General features: G+C 31.4%; 1 protein-coding gene across 4 annotated transcripts in view; it reads right to left on the reverse strand.

Annotated features, from left to right (window-relative positions):
* Positions 1-4,147: 4,147 nt before the first annotated feature.
* LOC124357695 overlaps positions 4,148-17,400 on the reverse strand; it is a 354,027-nt gene continuing 340,774 nt past the window's right edge. For all 4 annotated transcript variants that reach the window (XM_046809693.1, XM_046809691.1, XM_046809694.1 and 1 more), the window contains 6 exons: positions 15,692-16,400; positions 14,175-14,232; positions 12,655-12,718; positions 10,969-12,380; positions 6,238-7,043; positions 4,148-4,277 (listed from right to left, as the gene is read on the reverse strand). In XM_046809693.1, coding sequence (XP_046665649.1) covers positions 6,243-7,043; positions 10,969-12,380; positions 12,655-12,718; positions 14,175-14,232; positions 15,692-16,400 — 3,044 coding nt within the window. In that variant the 3' untranslated portion in view covers positions 4,148-4,277; positions 6,238-6,242. The remainder of the gene's footprint in view (positions 4,278-6,237; positions 7,044-10,968; positions 12,381-12,654; positions 12,719-14,174; positions 14,233-15,691; positions 16,401-17,400) is intronic.

The following is a 17,400-nucleotide window of genomic DNA, read 5'->3' on the forward strand; positions in this document are numbered from 1 at the left end:
CCAGAAACCTGTTACTGAGGTAACATGTTACCAGGCGACTCACGCCAAGGCCACACTAGAATCCCAGGCCGCGCTGCTCATGTTGTGACGTCACAGTAAGGGGCGGGCGAGCAGCGCTCGTCTCGTAAGAATAGCATTGGCCGCCAGGACTCACCGTGAAAACTTATAAATATTTCAGCATAACCGGTGAAGGTAGCTATCCTATCTCAGGAGTATCCCTTTAGCACAAATACTTCATCATAGTACATAAATATTTAATTCATTTGGAATTATTAGGTAAATGAAATAAGCAATACAAAAGTTATTCTTATTATAAAAGTTACTATTTATTGGCTTAACTTATTAATCTTTCTTTTTTTACATTTGCCACGCTCCTCTTCTACAATATTTTTCCCTTGTTTGTTTTGCTATAGTTATTTAAAAGAATATAAGTAAAGATATTTATGCACTTGTTTACATAAATCAAAAGAACTAACAGAACAAGTTTTACATGGAAAAAATGTATGAGTCGCTAAGGTGATCTAACATTAAATTGCTCGAAACTTTTCTCTGTCGTTTTAACATTAGAAACATTTTTTCATACCTGTCGCTTACAACAAGTTTAAAGACTTTAAGACAATCAGTTAAAATATTTACAACTAAACTAGATGGGTACTTCAAACTTCCCTGTCAATTACCTGTAGATAAGAACTGTACACATTGTTGCTAGAGACTAGCTCTTTGTATTCTACAAAGCATTTTTTCACATTGTTTACAAGTATTCGACTTTAGCATTTTGAAACATATGTACCCACCTATGTAAACTAAGGCTACTAAGTCATTCTCTGATATGGCAACATCATTTAATGCTTTAATTACATCTTCAAAAATCAATATCATTAAAATCAAAACTATCACTTTCTTCAACAAGGTCAACTTGGTCTGTAAAAATTAAATCTTTGATCTCAAATATCTTATTAGAAGCTGATACAACCTTTATTAGGCGTCAGCTTTCAGTTCTTTTTTTCTGCCTCAAGAACTTGTACAACAGAAATATTGTAGCATCTTCCACACATTTGTCTGTACTGCCCAAACCTCGCTTCTAAGTTATCTGTTTGAAATTTACCTATTAGTACATATTTATACTTGAAACTATTTAATAAGTACTTAATTACAACTATTATAGTCTTTACACTGTGAACCAAGGCAGTTTGAGTGTCCAAAGTGAGTTTGCCATTTCGTTTCCTTCTATTACCCGTTTCCTCCCCTTGAACTGGCAAGCTGTCCCATGCTTCTAACCACTCAACAAACTTCATTTAAATATAACACGCTTTCATCCGTCAACGTTTGCACTGGATTACAAAACTTATCATTAAACCTCACACCTTTTGAAGGGGTTCTTTACGTTAACAATCTTCCACCACGTAAGAATTATCTCTAAAATCATTGTTGTGCCAAAAAATGCATTATTGTTATTTTGAGTAGCATGGTGCTTTAGAGCAGCTATTTTCTTAACATCAAACAGTTTTACACATAAATCTACGTTTTGTCTCTCAATATTAGTTGGAAATAAAAACTTTTTTTGTTAATGATGGGGCTGTTTTAACAACATTACTTTCTTCTAATTTTTTAATAATTTTTAGATGTGAAACACTTGCAAAATGAGTATTTTTACTATCATAAACTTCAGGGAAGATAAATGATTGATTACTGTCTGATTGGTTCAGCCAGTTGTTTCATACATTTAAAAAGCGTGAACAGTGTCCAAATATAACAAAAATTCCTGTTGTTTGTTATAAGGATTGAAAAAACTACTCTTAAGTGTTCCACCACAAAGCTTTGTAAACATAGCTCTGTTAACACCATTGTTGTCGGAAATAATTGTTAACACTTATATACCCAACATCAGTTAACGTTTTCAATACTTGTAAAATTAGACTATACAAATAATCACTGGTTAAATCTCTACAGGGAAATAACCCTACAAAATCTTTATTGTGTGAAAGTAGTGAGTTTATCATAAAATGACTGAATGGTTGTTGCTAATTCAATAGAGTTTTGGTTTTGATTATGAGCTAGTCCTTCCAATTTACCACCTGCATAGCTCATTTTCTGGTTTTACATAAATTTCATCAATAAGTAAGCTACATACATTTTCATTTTCTTTCATACAGGATAACTTTTTTTTTAGATATCTAATAATAATTGTGCAGGTGGAAAACAAAAGAATAACGTTGCAAACCAAATTAAGGAAGACATAAAATATGAAATTTTAACCTGAAGCTGCTAATTTAATTTGTTCTTTAAAGAAAGTTAACTTTTCTGCAACAATAGTGTCTGTTGTTTCTTCTAACATCCCATCCAACAAACTGCTTATACATTCTACTTTGTGTCTGATTTTGGTATGTCTATTACTTCAGAGGATAGCTTTTTAATTATATTTTCTTAGCTTGGACCAACTGCCAATTTTTAAGTTCTGTGAAAACGTTCGCAAATAACTACTATTATAGTATGAGGGTGCGAAACGCCGAGATGGTTGAGCCGGAGCCCGCCCCTTACCGTGACGTCATGCAGCCAGCGGCAGGGCAGCAGCGAGGCCTGGGATTCTAGTGTGTGGCCTTGCTCACGCTCGGTATTACCATCATGCTGTTATTGAACTAACATTAGTTGCAAGTAAACTGAGTCAGACTAAGTTTACATGTGTGGAGCTATTTCGCCATACTATACGAAAATTTAACTAAGTTAGTACAATGTAATTTTATACTGGTAGACTACTTTGAAACATATACTAATTATAAACTGGATATTTAAAATTTTCACTGCACAATACGATTATTGTTTAGTACACAAAAACGAACTCACTACAATGCAATCTTTAGATTAATAGACTACTCGTTATTCGTTCTCAGTAATAAGTATTAATTATAACTGAGAACGAATAATTGAATGAGGAATAAGTTGGGGCTGTTTTCATTTTTCTATAATCAAGTCTACGTTTATATTTTGAGAATACATTTTATTTATTTATTATTTATTTAAATCTGATATTTTATTATCTGCCCCATCCGCACCATACAACTGACTCCACTACGACATTGGTTTCTCAATAACGTAATACCAGTACCAGTAAAGCGTTATCAGAACTGGTCCGTTCCAAGCTTCATTGTTTGCACGGTAACAGCCTTGGCTGTTACTCAGTAACGAGTAACCTAATACCAGAAAGACGTTATGAGAACGCCAAATAATTCAGCCTCACCTGTTACTGAAATAACAGGGTGTTACTGGTAACACGTTATCCTGGTAATAGGTACCAGTGAATAACGATGTTACCGACACTAATAAGTTATATACCGCCCATAACTACTCAGTATAAATTATTTTTCTGTAGTAGCACTTTAATTTATAATCACTTGAAACTAAGTAAATGCTTTAAAAAAATGTATGTTGGTTAAGGTCTTGAGACACTAATCAACCATTGGTTTTATAATGTATCAGATTTACTTATTGTTCTTATTTTACTGAATGGATTGTAAATATTAAATAAAAATTAAAAAATAAACTAGTAACTATTTTTTGGCACTTCACCCATTACAGCCCTGGGACATTTCTGTTAAGGCTGTGATGGAAACACATATTTAAATATTTCACTATCAAGATTATGTTGGTTTCTTTTGATTGGAATGATTTTTACAGACTCTTTTTTCAGTTTGTATAACTAGTTTTTAATAGAATATTATGGATATGAGCCATACATCTTCCGCCTTCATTATCAGAATTGTATTAACTGGACTCTATTAGGGTTTAAGAGCAAACCGATGGTACAATTTCTACAGTCACCAAGAAACATTTAACAAATTACATGACACTGTCATCAAGAAGCTGATCATTTATAACTTCCAAATTTACAATTTTCAATCTTTCATTGGTATACTACAATATTAATTTTTATTACATTATACACAATATTCTGAACACCAAATTTGTTAACAGAAAGACAAACTATGCTAGAAATTCAACAAAAATGGTTTATTCTTTAGAAAATTTGACTCTCTCCAATTTATAAAACCAATTCAGATAACCAGCCGGATGAGTTGAGGTCTGAATAAACAAGGTTGTACCATTGCTTGTATATATAAGTGGTATACAAAATTAAATGAAAACAAACACATCATTTTATTGTTATTTAATGAAAAAGTGTACAAATCGTTACATTACTTAAAATAATCTATATGAACAGTCAGTCATCTAGATGGACTTAATCTTCAAGCCTTTTAATATAGGCAGACGTCAATACCCATCTGAAACAATAATTTTAAGTTCATCACAAACTAGTTTATAAAATATTTATACTTTTTGTGGAATTCTCCAATAAATTAATTAATTACCCACGCATTAATACCTTGTCTACGACAGATGCTTAGTGCTCTCAGAGTCTCGTGACACTAGTCAAAATCACGCAGTATAGAGCCGAAGTGAAGATGTTCACCACCTTTAGATTACAGTTTTTTAAACTTTTAATACATTGGTGGATCTGCATAAATGAACTCTCTAAGATACACATACACGTTTTGAATTTATAGCGTTGTCTCTAGAGTCTAAAGATTCATATTTTGTTTTTATTATACTCAATTGAAAACATTTTCTTGGTGGATGAATCAATGTTTCATAAAACCCCTCTTAAACTAAGGCCAATGTAAAATTTGCCAACAAATGTTTGATTAGTTCTTGGTGTTGTACCTCTTAGATTCGGTACAGTCTTAGAGACTTTTATAATTTTAGACAGATTTCATAGAAATCTGCCTGTTGCAATGGCCTTTGTGATAAAATTTCCGGGATTCTTTTTGGATTTTCTTTGATTACAACCCCCAGAAACTACAAATACAATAGTTCAAAATTTATATGATAAATATAATTATGAAGAATGTGCAACATGATGCAATCGACAAACTGTAATAAAGCTGCATTGCCCAGAAAAAATATACTACTGCAGAAAAATATCACTTGTATCAGCAGAAATTTAGTTTATAAATTACCATGCCGATGTTCAACACCAAAATTTATTTAAACTCGTGTCTGCATATGCTGTGGAACATAATCAAACCTTTGAAAAATGTTTCTCTCTAATTGGCATATAGAAATTTCAAAATTGTGAAAATAAAAATTACACCAAATTATTGTTAAGAAGATATGAACAAGCAAATATATTGGCTCTTCAAACAAAATCAATAGTTGGATTAAATCTGAAGCATAGTTAATTAACATTTTTTTATCTTTCTCTGTGTTTAGGAAAAGTTATATGTTTTATTTACTTGCTTATATACCATATCTTATTGTTATTTGTAATGTGTTTCTAACTTTCTATATTCTTCCATTTGTTTTTATTTTTACTATACATGCTTTTGATAATGTCACTGAAAATGAGGAAATATTAAGCATTTAAATTGAAGAAATGTATCTTGTTTTCTTTATTACACAAAACCAAATCGAGATAATATTCTTTCTTCCTTTATTGGTCTAATTGAGATTTAAAACTTAAATAGGCAGAATCTGAATTAATCAGATAGATTTTCTCTTCTCCACTGTCCTATTTTATTAACGCAAATAATATGCCTTCCTGCCTTAAGATATCCCTAAAATTACTTGAAAATTTTTCAAATTAAAAATAAATAATGAATTTAAAACCTCCCATTTTTTGTACTCAATGTCAATGATTAACATGCTTTATTTTTTTTTTATAAAACATTTTTTTATATTTCAATTGAAAGAAGAATGATATGTTTTATAAATAACTGTAACAATCTAATATTTGTTTAAATAAAAAAAGGTTATTTTAAACAAAACTTAAAATAATATTTAACTGTGAATAACTATAATATACTGTATTACAACACACACAACCATAAGTTAGGTGCTATGAGTAAAATAATAAAAATTTGCAAACTAACAAATACCGTTGTAAAAACATAAAAAGTTATAAGCTAGTTATAGCCTGAGATGCAGATAAACTTATGTTTATTAACTAGACAACACAGCTAGCAATATAGGAAAACCTCCAAAATATTTAAGGCCAATTCCTCAAAAAAGTAATTTAAAATAAAATCTAGGAAGTTTTACTTCAGATTCTGGCTTTTATAAAAATGCATCACAAGTTTTGAATGGATACGATCAGAGCAATTTTATGAAACTTTAGAATCATAAATAAAAATGAATAACAAATATTGTGTAACCCTTCAGAAATAATATATTGTTAGAAGTTACCATTATCAGCTGGAGTGATGCAGTTCACTGCTGGAGTGGCTGGAGAGAATGAGGGCTCCTGGAAGGTTTTCTACGCTCACACTGGTCACACTAGTTTGATACGAGGAAGCGGATACATCACTGCCCTCAATAACAACATCAATCTTAGCCTTCTCCAGAGGACATTTGATCACCAGAGGTTTCTTTGTTTTGGTTCTAGTTTTTCTTGAACACTTGTTTCCTGATGATATTGATGATTTCAACGAATCAGAAGAAGAATCATTCAGCCTCAGTTCGTTTAAAGGAATCGTGTTTACATTTTCTGACGCATTAGGATTTAATTTTGGAAAATCAGAGTCTTTATTATTACCACCTTGTGTATGTAGATATTCTATGTTTAGATCATTTATTACTGAGTTTGCTATTTGAGAAAATGGTTTTAAAACCATTTTGCGTCCATTATTTTTATCTCCGGATGTAGGATGAGACAAGAATTTATTTAATGGGAAATCTGCACTGCTGTTTTTAAAATGTCCTCTAGTATCTGTTTTATTCTTTTCAATCCTAGACAATGGTGCAATGGCATAAGTAGAACTCGGTCTGGGCTCTAGATGGAGAGGCATCTTTGACAAAGAGAACTGAGATTTCGAGTTTTCAGATAAGTCAGAATCTGAATCAATCAAATGAATATTTTCTCTTCTCCTGTTTCTTCTTTTAGTCTTCAGCTCACCACAGCTGAGATCAAGTTTTGGGACACAATTAGTGCACACCTCACCAACAACACAGGCGCATGTTTCAGGTACAATTTCTCCTTCCGATAGTTTCTCCTGAAAATCATAAATGTTATTATAGTTGACATTGCAAATATTACTGGCAGAAAAAATCATTAAAATACATAAAACTACACTGAACGTAATGGATTTGATAATATAATAGTTGAGCCTAGCTATAAACAAACAATCATGTTTTCAACCCTTGTTTAACATTGATAGATTAGACATATGTAACTAATAGAGACTGTTAGTAATATGCACACTTAAATAAAACCATCTTTACATTAATATTCTTCAAAAATAACACAGATTTAAAGGATAGCTATATTTTCTTTATGTTATGTATTATGAAAATCGAAGTAATCTAATACAATGTGACATCCAGAAACAGATGAAGCCATAAGAGTGTCACATTATAAAAACTTAAATTTTATTTCCAGCAATCCATATAAAGGTGATGAAATTAGGTGACAATAGTTATGAAACTAACTCCATGCTTGTAGGAGGTTAAGTTCAGGAAATTGGCCAGGAGATCAAAGCTTGTCTCTTTTTCTGTTTTAACTTCTTTTTATAATAATTATCTACACTAACAGCAACATAAATGGAGATCAATACAATAAACTAGGATAGAAATAAGCGAAAAAAGTATTGGCACAAACAATACTATGGGTATTGGTACACAACTATTCAATTCACCTTAATTCTACACATGGACCAACAAACTGACCTCGCAATTCTACAAGAGTCAATTAAACCCTTGTATTACTCCACTAATACAATTCAAATGGTTTTGGAAAATCCTATTTGGAATTACCCTCAGCAGGTGAAATTTACCAGGAACAACCTCATTATGAACTATCCACTCTGTAACTGTAAGCTTTACCACCAATGAGTGCTACAGAGGCAAACTCAATCACTTTTTCCCATACGTCACGGTCAGTGTGGAGGTGGTGAGAAAAGAATGGGGCTAATGTGCCCTTAAGACGACCTCACCCATGCTCTTTTTAGAAACAGCAACCTTGACAAAACTGATATCAGCTTTCTAATGCGCTTTGTTGCAATGGTGGGAATTTACTTTTTCAGTAAGTTAAGACTTAAATTATAAATATTATACATGACTTAGTTTCTTTCTTCACAAAATTATTTTGCACATTTGTATTAATAAACTTTTGAAATTTTAATTTATACAAAAAATCTAACCAAAAAATTAAAAAATATCCAGTGGAATACTTACATTTTAAAGTTTCAAGTAGAATAAACTTTGTTTATAATAATTTGATATAATTTCACGGGACACAGTTACAGCACTGTATTTACATATTGCCTAATAAATAAACCGCAACAATGGTAGTGCATTTGCTATGTAAATTACAACAACAATATAGTAACAATAACATATGTGTATTATGTTATTACATATAACAATTCCAAATCCGGCTATTCTGTTGCCACATTATATATCAGGTTTTACTGTACTACACCAGTTTCCTTATGCTTTTGTATCTAGGTATCAAACAGAAATATCCACAACATAATACATAACAAATGAAACTATAAGAATATAATAAATATAACACGATGTGAAGACAAAAAGACTGAAAGGGAGAAAACAATTAAATTTTGTGAATAGTTTGATAAAAAGTAATGATATAACTGTTAGATGGTATCTCGTTACATAAGGAGTGACTTTAAACTAATTTTGGCCAACTTCTGGAAAGGTTACTCACCACTATTTTCATGAATATTGAACTATTGTGTGACTATGGTTTCTCAATCACAACGGAAGTAGATAGGAGCAAGAAGATAACATTGTATGATATCAGAATCCATGTCACTGACATGAACTGGCTGCCACAGACTGACATGGATTGTCTATGCCAAGCACATACATCAAAGGGAGATCATATTACACATAAAAGATGCAGGTTATAATCTAAAACTTGTACAATTTTTTCAACTGATGCTTGAAAACTATTCTACTTTATTTCCTGCTATCTTCCCATTTTATGGTATGTTTTACACAATTTTTTGAGCATGATTTTCCTATTTTTATTTATTATTATTGTCACTGAGAATACATATTTAAAACTACACCTAATTTATATGCAGGAAGTACACATAAATAGGTCCCTAACCTGTTCAGATTTTCAATATTTATGTTATCTGCCCAAAAATATAGACCATTTAAGTAAAGACAAGTCTGTATAACTAAACAAAAATTTAAAAATCAATAATTCAGTCGACTTTGATGCATTTCAAAAGAAATTTTAAATTTCTGGAAGATACATGTGACAGAATTTGACCAAAACTATATATCTGAATACTCTAAACACTCCCTACTATTTATTTGTTATTATTGCTATTTAAGAAACATACAAAACGGATTTATACAAAAACGTAATTTATCAACTGTGTTACTGAAACTTTATGAAAGCCTTTTGGTGAATTATGTTGATGCAGTGGGAAAGTATTTTGTTACACAATACAAGGAAGATTTGATCATTTTTACACACAGTAGGTTAACCTTATGTGCTTAGTTGATACACATTTACAAATTGGTTTAACTTTAATCTAACTTTAGTTTTTAACTTCGTTAGTTTGTAATTTGTCAATTTAGTCTATTGAAATGATGGTTGGCTTCTTAGTTCACGAAAGTACAGTTTAGCTTATCAGTGCATACAATATGAGAAAGTTAAAGACCCTTCATGTCTCCAATTCTGGACCAGTTCTTCATTAGTGAGCCCTCTGTCACCAAAGAATGACTCCACTCCTTTATGATTATAGTCTTAGAACTTGTTAATGAACAAATCATCAAATCCCTTAACAAGAGTTGTGCTACAAGGTTCCACACTGGGACCAGTCTTGTTAATTTTATTCACAAATGAATTCCCCTTATATGTACAAAACCATTGTACATCACTTATGTATGCCGATAACACAGTATTATTGTTAGGCAATAAAACCCCAAATATTATAGAATCACTGTTACCACTGCTTTAAAAACAGTTATTAAGTATTGTAAACAGAACAGCTTAGTAGTGAACCAATCTAAAAAAAACAGTTAATTTGTTGAAACAAAAAACAAACAGTAACAAGACTGTCAGACTGTTTGGCATTACACTTAACAAAAAACTGACTTGGACACCTATTTTGGATAATTTCTGTAGGAAATTAGGTACAGGAATCTATGTTATCAGAAGAATTAAGACCATTAGTGACATAAAAATTGCCAAAATAGCCTATTATTCCCTTTTCGAAACATATCTTCGATATGGGTCTGGAGCAATTTATCTAAAGCAAACATACAATGGGAGCTTATTCTACAGAAGAGAGCTATAAAGACACTTTATGATCTATCACCCAGAGAATCATATAGTGACAAGTTCAAGAAGCTCAAAAATTTCAACTATTGTGAATTTGTACATACTGGGAATTGTAACATGTATGTGAGGACAAAAACCTTGAACCACTCAAGATGAGATCACAGCTGCACATGTACAACACCTGACATGTGACACACACTACTGCCTCTGTGTACACCGCCTGACGAGATATGAAGAGAAGTCAAGCTATACAGGATCCAAGCTTTTGAACCATCTTCCAGCAGCAGTGAAGGGAACAGATGACCAGCACATGAGCGGCTCTGCAGCTGGCTAAAAGAACATCCATTCTACCCCTTTGATGAGTTTTTTTGTTCTTGACTTATACTTGACTTGTTACTAACACGTTGCACAATGTAAAACCTTTCCATACATTAATTTTGACGAAAAACTGATCTAAAAGAATATTTTAACAAAGAATATTGTCTATTGTCTGATGTCAAATCAAATCACCAACAGTTCATCTGTCAAATTGTCTCACTGAAAGATTTAAAAATAATTACCCCAACATTAGGACTGCATATTTATGAACTAAAATATTATTTTCTATAAACTCAAGTACAAAATGGTTACCTGCTTAAAGAAAGTAGTAAACTTACCCTGTGATTGATTTTGTCTTCTTTACTTCTTGAAGAAATGGAAGTTGAAGACGATGATGTAGAGCTGGACCGACATGTTGAAGAATGTGTTATTGAACTTGTGACAGTCTCTGCTCTGGGAGGTGGAGGTTGTAATATTTTCAAAAAACTTGTTTCAAATACATCTCTAGCGCTGATTTGTCTCACGGCAGAAATTGATTTTTCACTTGTGCTTCCTACGAGGCTAGGAGCTACTTGAATGTGAACACTCTGTTTCTCTGCTTCAGTTTGATTTGAAGAGTCTACTACCACTTTGTCTAAAACAACTTTTTCACATTCCTTCCATTGGCCATGTTTTGTTTGTAATATAAAACTGGGTTTAACTAGATCTGAATGAGATCTTCCTGTTACAGCTCCATTATTATCAATCTCATGATGGCTTGTTGGTGGAACATTCAGCTTTTTAAGAACTTCAGATACGGTTGGCTCAATAATATCTTTAATAGTTCTTTCAGTCAACTGTTTTTGTATAGGATCATTGTCAACAGCTAACTTATCTTCAGTACAAATCTTTTCATCCTTGGATTTTGAAGAAACAGGTGTTTTATTCTCAACAACGCCTCTTTTACTTATAATTTCTGAGTCTTGTTTAGGGTTTACAGAGTTTTCCCCAAGCTTCATTCCATTTTGATTTACTAAATCTTTTGCTTCAGAAGACCTTATATTTTCAGCTGTTTTACTCTGAAGATCTGGAAGGTGTACGATAAGATTTACAGTTTGGTTGGATGGATTTGCTTGCATTGCAAGTGAATTTTCTTCAGCCCTATTTAGAGTCACTTGCAAACTGTTCCTAAGTGATGATGGTTTTAATTTAACAGAGGGAACTGTAAGTTGCATGTTATCTCTTTTAAAATTGTTTTCAGACTCCTGCATTTTTGTAATATCTGCTTCAAAATTATCTGTCTGTACTGTTGTAGATTTGACCACACGAAGAAGATCTTTGTCAGGAATACTTATTGGGGATGTTGCAATACTTACTCTTTCAACTTCAATTTTTCTTAATGTAGAGGGTGCCATTGAGATATCAGTTGTGGATTCTCCTGTCAGATTATTATTTATTGGAGATGTTGCAACATCAACTTTGGAATAATTGTCTTGGTAGGTTTCTTTAATTTTATCCTCGGTTTCTACAGAAGATTTTATCAAATTGTTTGTTAAAGCATCTTGTTTCAAAGTTGTTATTGTCTTATTCTGAACATCCTCATTTCTGTCACTCAACATATCAGCTGGTTGTTCATTTATAATGGAACCCTCTTCTGATGTTTGACCCTTAAGATCTTCACTCCCAACTTCTTCATCAATATCTGATGACGAAGATGATCCAACCTCAAATTCTGCCAGTGTGCGTTCGTGTGAGTCGTCTGATGAAGGACCTGCAATAAATTAGTGGTGTAATTTATTGTAATAAATGTTTTAATTCTTGGAAAGTATTTGAAATAAAATATTATGATACACTGTTTCTTACGACTAAAAATTGATATGAAATATTATTTTAATTTATAAACAACTCTATCTAACTTATATTTTTAGGTAAATATTTTTATCATAAGTAATATTTTACCTAAATTTAATATTTTAAAATCTCTGTATTTTTGCAGATTAATATAAATAAATTAAGATATTTGATTTTACTTCTGGGAAACTCACCTTTATCACTTGCAGCCTCTTCAATGTCCTCTTCAAAATCTTCTGCATAATCTTGACTTAATTCCTGTACAGTAAAAAGAAAATTGGTTATTTTGTACACCTTCAAAACTTAAAATTTCTTTAAGAATATCTCTAAAATTGTTAACAAGATTGGTAAGATTAAAGATTAGTAAGAAAAACGGAGATAATATAATGGATTAAGTTCTATACTAATGTATTCCCTTTTAATAGAAAATTAATTTCGGTGAAATATACATGTAAATAGCAGTGGTTCTTTTAGCTGTTATATAATCTTGTTCAATTTTATTTCTCTGTTTATATTTTCTTACGTTTTCTTTTGTGTTTGTCATCCTATTGATGTACTGGAGTATAGACTAGGTGGAATAAATATCTACTCCTGTAAAGGGACGGATTTGAAAATCTACCACTTTTGATTAACTGTGATAGTGCTGTTTTCCCCCTCCCTCCTCCACTGATAAGTATTATATTGCACCCTTTCAGGACAACCACCTGAAAATGCTGTAGTCTATGACCACCTATGTGTCATAAAACGCTGAAGTCTATAAACCGAAATGTTCTGATTGCACACTATTTAGAAGCAAAAAAACTTAATGATGTATATACACGTGTCTCTGCTCTCTCTACCAATTTTATTAGGTATTATTCTTTGACAAAGATAAGTCAAAATACGAGATTATACTCAAACTTTCAAAAGAATAAATGCAAACAGTTGCTATTTTGTACGAAAATTTTTTTTTGAGAAAGCTTTTTTGAAAAAGTTGAAATTTGATGTATAGATTTATGACCCAAACACCTAATTACAGAAAAAAATTAATTCTTTACAAGATTTTCAAAACAGCGGGTTTTTTAAAAACCCTTGATTTTATTCTAATTAAACCATCATCCAGATCTTCTTTCATGTTGATTTGTTTCATGTAATCCTACACCAGCTACAACCAGCCAATTCCGAGGTGAGTTAGTGCAGGGCAGAGACGTCCACAGGTATGATACTAGAGGTGGGGACAGCTACAGGATGCAACATCATAGAACACTGGCATTTGAACAACTTCCTTCACAAGCTGGTTTCAGATTAATTAATAATCTCCCTGACAGATAAAAAACTTCAACAACCCAACTCTGTTTAAAGCTCGATTAAAGGGCCTTTTAGTGTCTGAAGTGTTTTATTCTGTAGATGAGTTCATGTTACTCCGCTGGGGCCACTAATTTTCATAACTAAGTACCGATACTAAAGCTATGTATGAATGAGAGAGAGAATGTAATTTAATGTATGTATGTGTGCAATGTATGAAATGTAAATGCAATGTAAAATTGTTTGAAAGTAATAAAAATATGATTATTGATTACCAATTAATTGTCTCTTTGACAATGAGATTAGCACATTCAATACATCAATGTCATTAGATACTCCACTTACATATTGACCAGTACTTTGTTATTAAGACGGTACATAGTAACATTTTCTTGATCAAATTTGAACTTTTTCTAAACATCACTTTTACCTGGTGGTCAGCCTTTGAATTTTGCAGTTCTCTTTTGTCTTCAACTTGGCTAGAAGTCCTGCAATGACAAAAATGTATAAATGCTCTTTTAACACTAAAACAGTATTATTTTATAGACCATTAAAAGAAAAGGAGAGATTAATGTCAAAATCAACATTAATGATAAAAAATTCAATGGTCACAGTCAGGACTTGAATGTTTTTTTTTTTAAAGTTTGTTATTGACAATGAAAGGTTTGTAAGGATAACAGGACTTTGGAAACTTGCCATCGTTATAAGTTATAAAAGGTATAACACGTTTATAACCTATAATGATGGTAAATGTCCGAAATCCTGTTATTTTCAGGATTTGAACCTGTGCTATCTCTAGCTCAGATCCAAAGTCCGATGTCTTAGGCTGTGAAGCTACAGATCTCCAAAGTATTAAGCATGAAAAATTATTTCATATCTCCACAGATAAATTATAGTTTTTAAATTAATTTAACTTTAATTGAAAATATTATTGTCACTATCAAAGTCCTCTAAACTTGACTTAATAAAGTACTGCAATGAGCCTTGGCCTTTATAATTCATGTAAGAATCCTTTCTTACACAAATCATAATTTTATAACTGTTGTTCAAAATGCATCTCATTGCTTTAATATTTTGTAAGTTAATGGTATTTTAAGAAATAACATTTTTATACACTATTATCATGTTCAAAACATTGTAATATGTCAGTGAACAATAAAGTATTTTATTTCATTCTTGTAAGTGGAACTTCATCATTAATAAAAACGATCATGTCCAAAGTTTACTTAAATTACGTTTACAGCCAATTCCCGACCATCCAAAAGAGTACCAATGGTTGTTCTAAATAAATAAATAAAGTAATCCTGACTGAACAAAATTACAAATCACACAATGTGAGATGAACATCAGAACTTTGTAATACATCAAGTCAAAACAAGTCATATACAGCAACAAAAGAGCATTTTCACGGGCGATAAGAATACGAGTAATATACCCAAATAATTAATAGTATATATTAGTAATTTTTATTATTACCAATGAAAACAAACTAATTTATTGAAAACTTAAAATACAGATAAGCTTAGGGATTTAAACTCGGACAAAATCAAGGAATAATTGATGCCAAAAGATTAAAAACATATTTCATGGTCTGCTCTAATAATTCTGTTATGTTTGATTCGGTAAATAAATGATTTCCTATAAGTCTTTAGATATATTACATGCTTATTTTAATTCAAGGAAAGCTTGTGCATAGTGTATATGTTTTTTCTGAAAACAACCATCAGTCTAATTTGACTTGCAAGACCTAAAATCATTGGGAAAGGCAATAGTAATTAGCAATATTATGATGCATCAAATAACGACATAAGGTATTTTGGTTGCATATGACACATTAACCTAGCCTAACCTGCTTATTATGCTTATAAAATGCAAATCAGCTCTTAGACTAATATTCAACATATAAATACCCGGTTATTTTAATTTTGACAATAAAGGAATACTTACACTGATTCTTGTTTTTCTTTGTTACTCCTTCTACCAATTTTATTTCCCTGATATTCATCTCTATCTTCTGTCATTTTGTGAATATGCTGATAGTCATCCACTGAATTTTCCACAAAACTATCCATCGATCCTGATACCATTTTAGATAACTCTTCATGAATCAGTTTTATCTTCTGACTACGTTCTTGAATCCACTCATCAAAATCATTAGATGTTTCTCTGTTGTCAATAATTTTATAAAAAGCATTACTACTAGTTGTCTTTGAGTTTTCAGCTAGAGATTGTTTAGGAGTGGTTTTATTTTTTAGTATTGGTTTTCTGTTCATTATACTTTTCATAACTTTGCCAACAACTGTCTTTTCTTTTGTGCCTTTAGAAATATTTACAGTTTCTTTTGAGTTTGGAAGTATATTAGATTTTGTTGCATTATTTCCAATCTTAGCTCTTAATTGTTGAAGTTGACCGTGATTTTTAATCTTATTGGTCACATTACCAGTGTTTCCACTTTTCCCACATGATGTTTTGAATTGCTGGGGCTTTAATACAGATTTAGACTTGTTTTCATGTTTGTTCTGTAAAATGTTTTGATCTTTGTTATTCCAGCTTTTATTAGATTTTTGTAGAACTTGAGTATTTGTTCCCATTGCAGTGGCTCCAGGGATGGATTCGAAAGAGACTGATTTCTTAGATATTTTGGTTCCTTCATTCTCTGCAAATTTAATAATAGTATTATACTCAACTATATTTATAAACAAAATGTAAATGAAAGTTACAATCTTATAAAACACATACTTAATCAAAATAAAATATAATATGAATGGAGACGAATAGAAAAAGAAGGAAGGCAAAAACAATTATAGAAGTTGTGAGCCAGGTTCTGTGACATCACAAAGTTATGTGAGGTGTAATAGTATACAATAGAAAATCACATCTCTTTTGTGTATAAATATTATTTCGAAATTCTGCTTGATTTTTTTAAATAAACCTTATTTGAAATTAGTCAGACCTACTATAATCTGATTTTATAATTTTTCCATGTGGATATTTCATAGTTCCCTATATTTCCTAATGCTCCATTCTCTTTCCTCTTCAACAGAGCCATATCTTATTCTTAATATTTTGTTTTCGAAAACAAAAAATCAGGAACCAGATGTGGTTGCTATTATAATAGTAAAATATTAAGAAGGGAGGAGATTGATCATTTGAAAAGTGTGTGAAGAAAGACCAGAGGGATCAAAACGAAAAGGAAGACAAAGAATGAGATGGGGAAATCAGAAAAGAACAGACCTGAAGAAAATAGGAAATGAGCTTAAGCTACGCCAAGATAGAGGAGCATGGAGGCACATTGTTGGTGAGGCCTAGGTCCAACTGGGTTTTAAGTGACTACAGGAGTAAGTACATACTTCTGTATTTTGCTAGGAAAAGGTTTTGTTCTGCCAACTTAAAGGATTAATTAAAAACATTCAAATTTAACTCGTAATTTTAAGTAAGAGATATCGAAATGTATTAACCAATTAACAAAGTATCTGTATTACATGTTATTGGACAAAAATCTATAATAATTCATTAGTCCATCCAAAAGTATGTGATGAAAGGAGGTAGTAACCCACAAAATTTTACATTACAAAGAAGTATTTTATGAGTAATTTAAAAAGTATTAAACAAAATGTGCTGGTGATTCAAATATACTAACTCAAAACAAATTGACA

Source organism: Homalodisca vitripennis, chromosome 3, assembly GCF_021130785.1.
Source record: "Homalodisca vitripennis isolate AUS2020 chromosome 3, UT_GWSS_2.1, whole genome shotgun sequence".
Lineage (NCBI taxonomy): Eukaryota > Metazoa > Arthropoda > Insecta > Hemiptera > Cicadellidae > Homalodisca > Homalodisca vitripennis.